The sequence below is a fragment of the Lemur catta genome, chromosome 1 (genome assembly GCF_020740605.2).
Source record: "Lemur catta isolate mLemCat1 chromosome 1, mLemCat1.pri, whole genome shotgun sequence".
NCBI lineage: Eukaryota > Metazoa > Chordata > Mammalia > Primates > Lemuridae > Lemur > Lemur catta.
In genome coordinates, this window is record NC_059128.1 from 123,885,966 (window position 1) to 123,895,003 (window position 9,038).

At 42.5% G+C, this 9,038-nt stretch overlaps 1 protein-coding gene across 1 annotated transcript; it reads right to left on the reverse strand.

The window, feature by feature from the left end:
- Positions 1-977: 977 nt before the first annotated feature.
- LOC123624846 (GTP-binding protein SAR1a-like) lies at positions 978-1,903 on the reverse strand. Its single transcript, XM_045533055.1, has one exon. It carries the CDS (start codon positions 1,663-1,665, stop codon positions 1,069-1,071), a length of 597 nt encoding a protein of 198 aa, XP_045389011.1. The 5' UTR covers positions 1,666-1,903; the 3' UTR covers positions 978-1,068.
- Between the last annotated feature and the right edge of the window lie 7,135 nt (positions 1,904-9,038).

The following is a 9,038-nucleotide window of genomic DNA, read 5'->3' on the forward strand; positions in this document are numbered from 1 at the left end:
TGATTTTGGAGGCCATCTGGAAAGACTGGTCTCTTACAGGGCCCATACCATGGGTTGGTTTTAGGGTCATGAAAACATCCTTGAGTTTTCCATTTGCTTTTTTCAGTTTGGGGGGCTACGTGGTGTGCATCAAGGATGCAGTTTTTGATTGTATCAAATTGGCCATCAGAGGGCTTAAGAGGGTATTTAGCTTGTTAGAGGTTCGTCCACAGAAGCTGCAGCTTTTGTGGCTGTGTCAGCCAAGTAATCTCCTTTACCCTCATGAGTATCAGTTTTTCGGTGTCCTTGAATTTTATTTTTTTTTCTGGCTGAAATTTAATCTTTATAAGTAAAAATAATAACAATAACCCACTCTATAATGAACTCCTCCACAGTGAACAATCTACTACACATTCTGAGATGACCTCCCCACAGTGAAAACCTGCCGCGACTGCAAGGCCAGGGTTCTGCCCCTTTTTAGTTCTCTGTGCACAGGGTGATGCCACTGACAAGGCAGTCACAGAGATAGGTGAGCTCAGGGGAGCTTCTCTCCCCCACCTGCTAACTCAGCAGTTCAGTTCACCCACCTGAGCCATGGCCTCCAATGTGTATCTGCTCATAATTTTATGAAGTATCTAAATGCCATTCATCAGTTTAAAAAAAAAAAAAGAATAGAAAACTCTGGACAAGTAAATTGTGAACTCAAAAAGTTAAAAGGGATACCACTTACCTTAATAACACTTGCTTTAAAAAACAGAATCACTTTCTTTGAAATCAACCACAGTGGTGAGATGTGTTTTTCTTTTCAGGTGTCCCATAATGGCCCACAGTTTTACCCGGCAAATTCTGCCAGCTTCCAAGTCCGGGGATCCTGACCTGCACCTGCACAGGGGGCAGCACTGCCTCCCAACAGTGTGGAGAAGAGCACATGTCACCACTGGGTGATCAGAGAGTTGACTAAGACTCTTGGCTTCTCTAAGCCAGACTTGGTCGGAGAGCTTTCCTTGTTCTATTAGAAAAGTTCACGAGAAAGCTGTGAATAGGATCAGACCAGAGAAGCAAAGCTCTTTTATTTTCACTGTCCAAATATCAGTCAGTGTACTGGGAGAGCCAGCGGACACCCGCGCCGTAGCCTTGCCTCTTGAGCACACTGCACATGAACACTTCCATGGGGCGGGCATTCAGCTCCTTCAGGGGCACGTTCCCCTTTCCTGTCGTCTGTCCGTAAAGCCCAAATACCTCGTGGAGGTTTTCTTCACTGACTGCATCTGTTCTGTCAATTTTGTTCCCCAAGATAAGGATTGGCACATTGGATATTGTTTCATCAGTCATTAACGCATCAAGCTCAACTTTGGATTCTACGAGGCGGGAACGATCTGCACAGTCCACCAGAAAGACAATCCCATTAACTGCTGGGAGATAAGTTTTCCAAACCCGAGGTGCTTGCTCATGCCCACCAAGATCAAAAGTTGTAAAAGTCATTCCGGCAACTGTCAGCTCTTCTGACGTCGGACGCAGCGTTGGAACGTGCTGGCCCAGTCGGCCATCTTTGAGCATGTGAAGAAGAGTGGTTTTGCCCGCATTGTCCAAACCCAAGAATACAAGTTTTCCAGATTTCTTGTAGAGTCCTAGGAACTGGAGCACACTGCTGAAGCCACTGTAGATCCACTCAAAGATGAAAGACATTGTCAATGCTTACTACGGCCCCGGGGGTCTCCCAGGCTCAGGCTGGCGGTTAACACGCTCCCTCACCACACACAGACCGGCAACCGGGACCGCCAGCTACAGGCCGGAAGTACGTCATGACTCCGCCCCCGAGACTTCCGGGCGCAGGCTTTCTCCATCCTTTCCTTTCGTTAACCCCTTGAATTTTAATTATTGGTAAAGACTTAGGTTTTTTTTGATAGCTTCAAGTAATTCCAGGACGTCGTTTGCTGCTGTTTTTTTTTTTTTTTTTAAATCTTTTGGCCAATAGAGGCCAGAAAACCTCTTTGTTTCCAGAGCATAACAAAATCACGTGCCACCCCAAAGGCATAGCGGCTATCAGTATAGACAGTTGCAATCTTGTTAACTGCCACTCTGCATGCTCCAGAGAGAGCAAAAAGTTCCCCGCTTGTTGGGCAGAAGTGGCCTTGCGGGGGGGACCACTTTTAATGGTTTCAGACAGTTAGACAACAGTGTAGCTAGTTTGGCTAGTCTGGCACATTCTTTTTCTTTTCATACACATTTTATATCCAGCTTGTCAATTTTGACAATCTTGATGGGCTTTTTACTAGAATTAAACTAGATTGGTAAGAATTGACATCTTAACATTATTGAGTCTTCCAATCCACAGACACAACAGCATCTCTCTCCAGTCAGTTGGTTTTCTTTCATTCCTTTCACTGATACTTTGTAGTTTAAAGCACACAGATCTTGCACATCTTTTCTTTAGAGTTATTCTTAAGTATTTCATGTTTTTGCGGGGCTGTTGTAAATGATACTCTTTTTTATCTCTATGTCTAATTTTTACTTGCTAGTATGTAGAAATATATAATTGATTTTTTGTATTTTAACTTTGTATCCTGTAATGTGGCTAAATTCATCTATTAATTCTACTAGATTTTTGGAGATTCTTTTAGATTTTCTATGTAGACAACCTTGTTTATTTCTTCTTTTCCAATGTGTATGCTTCTTTTTTTTTTCTTTTTATTGCACTGGCTAGGACTTCTAATACAATCTTGACTAGAAGAACATTTTGTTCCTAATCTTAAGGAGAAAGCATTCAGTCATACACCATTAAGTATAATGTTCACAGTAGGTTTTGTGTAGATGCTATTTATTAATTGGAGAAGTTCCCTTCTAGTCTTAATTACTGAGAATTTATATCTTAAGTGAATGTGGAATTTGGTCAAACTTTTTTTCTGCATCTATTGAGATGATCATAGGTTTTTTTTTCTTTAGTCTGCTGATACGGTAAATTACATTGATTTATGTTTGAACATTGAACCAGCATTCCCAGTGGAAAGAACCCAGGTGATTATGATGTATCGGCAATTTTGTATTTTGCTGGATTCAATCTGCTATTATTTTGTTAAAGATTCTTGTGTCTGTGTTCTTGAGGGATATTGGTCTGTAGTTTTCTTGTAATGTATGATTTTGCTATAAGGGTGATGCTGGCCTAGTACAATGAGCTGGGAAGTGTTCTTGTCCCCTTATATTATAAAAGAGACTGTGTAAAATTGCTAATATTTCTTAAACGTATGGTATAATTCACCATTTAAGCCATCTCTGGGCATAGTGTTTTTTGTGGTAATGTTTCTATTTCTTTCATAAATATAGAACTATTCTATTATCTACTATTATCTATTATCATCTAGTTATCTATTTCTTCTTGGGTGAACTTTGGCCATTTGTATCTTTTAAGAAATTTGTCAATTTCATCTAAATTGTTGATATTATTGGTATAGTATCCTCTTATTATCATTTAATAGCTATAGAGTCTGTAGTGATGTCCCCTTTGTCATTTCTCTTATTTACAGTTTGTGTCTGCTATGTTTCTTTGTCACCCTTGCTATATATTTATCAATTTTATTGATCTTTTCAAATAATTAGTTTTTGGTCTTATTTATTTTCTGTATTTTTTGGTTCTTTATTTTCTTGATTTCTGCTCTGATCTTTACTTTTCTTCTATTTACTTTGGGTTTAATTTGTTCATCTTTTTCTGCTTTCTTAATGTAGAAGCTTAGATCATCATTTTGAGGCCTTTTCTTTCTTTGCTGATAAAGCATTTACTGCTATAGATTTTGAAATACTGTGTTTTCATTTTCATTCAGTTGGAATACTTTCAACTGTCCTTTCTGACTTCCTTTATTTTTTATTTTTTTAAAGATGGGGTCTCACTATGTTACCCAAGCTTGTCTCAAAATTCTGGGCTCAAGCAATCCTCCCTTCTCAGCATGCTGAGTAGCTGGAATTACAGGCATGCACCACTGCACCTGGCTGTCTGATTTCTTTTTTGACTTGCATTATTTAGAAGTGTGGTTTGTTTGTTTGTTTGTTTGTTTGTTTTTGAGACAGAGTCTCACTCTGCCCAGGCTAGAGTGCCGTGGCATCAGCCTAGCTCACAGCGACCTCAAACTCCTGGGCTTGAACAATCCTCCTGGCTCAGCTTCCCGAGTAGCTGGGACTACAGGCATGAGCCACCATGCCTGGCTAATTTTTTCTATATATATTTTTAGCTGTTCAAGTCATTTCTTTCTATTTCTAGTAGAGACGGGGTCTCGCTCTTGCTCAGGCTGGTCTCAAACTCCTGAGCTCAAACGATCTGCCCACCTCGGCCTCCCATAGTGCTGGGATTACAGGCGTGAGCCACTGCGCCCGGCCGGAAAAGGTTGGTTTTTAAAAGACATACAAAGGTGGAGGAGAGAGGGCAGGACAAGGTTGACAAAAGTGACAACATGAAGGAAGCCCCGTGGAATCCATGCACCACAGATGTGATGGGGACATAAGGTTTTTGGAATGTTGTTTAGAGACTGAGTGTCAGAGACTGAGTTGGTCTTAAATTGAATCCCAGGGTAAGACATTTGGAGAATTTGGGGGACCATTACATATTTTGAATTAAGAAAATAGCAAGGTAATTTTTAGTTTTTTTGTTTGTTTGTTTAATTTTAAAAAGTGAAAGTGTGAAAAAAAAAAAGGCCTGGAACTGAAGAAACTAGAAATGGAGAATCCAATTCAGTGTGTGTCGGGCCAGTTTAAGCCAGGGGTGTGGAGGGCCTGCTATGCTGTGGTGTCAGGTCTACAGAGGTGGAAATGTATTCCAGGGAGCAAAGAAGTAGAACTGGATGGGTTTGCTTGGAACTGAAAGAGAAGATGGAATTTAGGATAACTACCAGTTTTCTGGTTTGTGAAACCTACTGGACTAAACCGCAAGTCTGAAGGAGAAAATGCTGGATTCAGTATTGCCGGTAAGATACCTTTGAGATGACCACAGGGCACATAGGCTGCCAGTTCTAACTGGCAGCTGGAAATATGCCTGCTCTCCGAAGTCAGGCTGTGACTGACCACCTGGACCAGATCAAACAGGAAAAGACTGCAGTGAGTGGCAGGCAGTGTGCCTGTGTCTGAATGCAGCGCATATCTGATGTGTAAGTTCAGTGACTATATTTCCCCAAGCCCATAATTGGTACTTACTCTGATAAGCATGTATGTGCTTTCAAGTATAAAAGAATGGGACAAATCCTTTCACATGAGGACTGCCCCAGAGAATATTGGTGATATGGTTGTTTTTTAAGTGAACAAACACAGGATCAAAGCAGGCAGAGAAACAGTACGGTTGCGATTGCTCTGGGTTGCAAAGGAGACTGCTGCGATTGCTTGCCACTCTTTTTGCAGGTGAATGCCCAGGTGGTGATATTCTCGTATGTTTATTTCCATAGTGCCTGCGTTCACTTCACTTTTCATAAGGTGGCAGGTCTGCACAGCCGACACCACTTGTCCTGCCTACACCAGCTGAGCAGCTACCATTCCGAGTCCCGGCTAATTGTTTTGCTGCCCGTCATTTGGACTGCCCGGCCCAGTGACCACTTTGAACTGCAATGACCCCACTTTCCCTGCTATGGCTGGTTCTTTAACTCTTCTTCTTCTTCTTCTTCTTCTTCTTCTTCTTCTTCTTCTTCTTCTTCTTCTTCTTCTTCTCCTTCTCCTTCTCCTTCTCCTTCTCCTTCTTCCTTCTTCCTTCTTCCTTCTTCCTTCTTCCTTCTTCCTTCTTCTCCTCCTCCTCCTCCTCCTCCTCCTCCTCCCCCCCCTCCTCCCCCTCCTCCTCCTCCCCCTCCTCCCCCTCCTCCTCCTCCCCCTCCCCCTCCCCCTCCCCCTCCCCCTCCCCCTCCTCCTCCTCCTCAGCTCTATTTATTGGAATAAAAAGAGTTCTGCTTTCTTACCATTTTTCCTTTGGCTTCTTGGGTTTTTTTAGTTTTTATAAAGTCCAACCTAGCTTTTATTAGGTAAAAAAAAAAAAAAAAAAAACCACTTACAACAAACAGTTGGCCACCTCCTTCTCAGAAAGGACCAGGGGTTAGGGTACTCATGCTACTGTAGCTAAATATTCATGGAATCTCCTGTCAAGGGCACTTGGTTTTCCTGTATCGTCAGTATCTTCAAAGGAGGATGGTCTGAAAAAACGAAAACCTAAGGCCTAGCTCAATAAACCCGCAGAAACAGAGTCCACACCCGCAAACACCTCCACCAGCCATTTCTGAACATGCAGTCCTATCATCTTTGTCAAACAAAATACCAAATTCACACGGGGGGAATGCTAACAGCATGCTTTGTTTGCATGCAAAGTATCTCTGCGTTCATCAGGCTTTCTGAGGCAGGGTGTTTATTTTTTCTCAAAATGAAAATGTCAAAAATGTGATAGACAGGTTCATATATTTAAGAGAACAAGCCACAGATAGGAGGAGGAAATTAGCATTCTAGTCACAGGTTGCAAGCAGTTTATTCTGGAGTTCATTCTGAGGAAGTAATGACTAGGAAAATGACAAAGAAAACTGTTACTGACCATTACTGAGCAATCACTCTGTCATATTACGGAGATAATTTAGATAAATGCAGGGTTTTGCTGTCTCCTAGGCAGATGGGCTGCTGACGTCTTTGATAATGGCAGCCTACTTAAAGGTTGCTTTTGACAAATGTATTTTTTCATTACACAGATGTAAAATAGTCACGTCTATGCCTGCCTGTTGGATGTAGCAATAGCTTTTTTTAGAGTTGCTTTTTTTTAATCTTTCAGTCCCCTGTGTTGGGTGCCCAAGGACACATGATGGCATTCCTCGTCCCTACCTTTCTACTTCGTTTTTTTCTATAGCGTTTCCCAGCTTACAACGCACTATAGCATTTTCTCCATTGTCATGTTTATTGTTAGTTGCTTAAGAACGTATGTGCCATGAAGACAAGGATCTTTGCTCCGCGAGCATCTTTGACTATCCCACCGATGTATGCCAACTGTCTGGAGCAGCGCCTGGTACACAGCAGCTACTCAGCACATCACTGATCAATGAATGAATGAGATGCCCTTCTGGCCTTGTGACATTTGAGTCCTGCCCGGTTCCCTGGATAGAACCCATAGCCCGCCCTGTAATTATTCCAGACTTCCAGATTTCTGCCTTCCTGAGGACAAATCTTAGCCGACAGCCACTTTGATTCTGTTTTTGCTGATGTCGAGATAAAGAAAAGAAAAATTAATAGCTCTACAATTTTTGAAGACATCCCGCGATATCCTAGCTGCTTAATTACAGTCTGTTTTACATCTTAGACCATGTTCTTTGCAGGATGGAGAAACTTCCCTCAAACAGAAATCTTTTAACTGCTAGTCCGGGGAGTAGAACCAAGACTGGGTATTGCCTGTGCTTCTCATTTGCGGATCTCAATTCGGCATTACGCACTGGGCAAGATTTGTCTTTTAGCCTGATTTTAACAAGAGGGAAAAATGTTACAGAGACAGATACATCTAAGCGTCAGCCCTAATTTTCCTGTAACTTTGAATTAATGATAGCTTTTGCCTCACCTCGTAGTTCTGACTCATTCATCTCAAGAAAGTTGCTCCTGGTTCAAAGCAGTGAAATCTGTCCTTTTGCAAAAACAAAAACTGAGTTGCCTGTTTTATTTTGACTATTTTTTTTTCTTTTGCAAGCATCAGCATAAGGAATACTAAGGATGTCAGGAACTCTAATCGGATGCTACTGGGGTTTTTCCAGGTTCAATACGTGGTTTCAGGAGGAAAAAGCTGTCATGTAAGCTCATCTTAGCAAATGAGTAATGACGGGGAAAATTGCAGTCCCAGGTGTACGGCTCTGAGTACACATATTCTTTTGGCTTCCCGGGTTTGACACATTATAGAGTAATCTTTTACTGAAATTACAAAGCTTTCATGTTGCCCTCTCTTGTCTGGAGATAGCTGGGGAGAGAAGAAAATTATAGGCAACCACAAAGCACTGGCTTTTTAGTCTGCGGTTTTGTTTTGTTTTTCTGTTCCCTCTTTCATATATGTCTTTGCGCGTATCTTTCATTTCTTTCATCTTTCTCCTAATTTGCTGGCAGTGGCCATTGGGGTCATGGTAGAGGAGGATGAAGAACAAAACGCTCTCGTTACTAAGGCAATAAAAATTGCAAGTGGAAAATGAAGATGAGCTGGCGTTTTCCATACAGTAGCTCCTGGAAGGTCTCGTTCCTGATTAGCTCAGAAGGGCGGAGTGGAATGACGTAGAAAAAGAGGTCACGCCACGTGTCTCTCAGGCTCTGGCACACAAGTGAGCAACGAGCGCCTTCAGCTGTTGCCTTAGTGTGTGAGGGGAGCAGAGAACCGACTATTTCGATTGCCAAGTGAACCCGACATTTGTAAATTAGTATGTGCAGATGGTCGGGGAGGTTTTGTTGTTTTTCTTCCTGTGGAAGGAAGGAAGTCATTGGGACCAGCGCTTCCTGTTCAGCAAGTGGCATCTGAAAGTCTTTTTCCAATTCTGGGGGAATTATGAGATGTGGGTGAGGCTGGGTTTTGGTGCTTTCTCGTTTCTGCTTTAGGAAGCCCCCAGCCTCCTCCATGGGGCAGCTCCATTTATGCCAGGGTGGGACCTGCTTAAAAAATGAGGCTCTAAAAGTTTTGCATGTCTGCCTCTGTTTCTCCTCAGGTCGCTCTTAATGACAGAAGTCAGCTTTCCAGGCCAAATCTCTCCTGGTGTCACTGTAGGGCAGAGTGAGGGCTGTCGCAGGTGAAGAAGGTCTTTGTAGCACCTCATGAATCACAACAGTCCCTCGCCTCCTGGTCCTACAACCAGATCCATAAACAAAGCTTCAGGTGAGTCTGTCTCTAGACAAAGCCTCCGGTCCTACTGCAGAGCTCTGCTTCTGTTCACTGGGCAGTATCGGATCCATTCACACTGACTCTGGGAATTGACACTTCCCAATGATGGCCTCGGGGACAACAGATAAAACCACTGCAAAAGTTGTCAATTCAAAGTGACAGGAAAGCTAGGTGCCTGGATGGTCTCACCTCTAGCTGGATGCAACTTCAGGATTCTAGA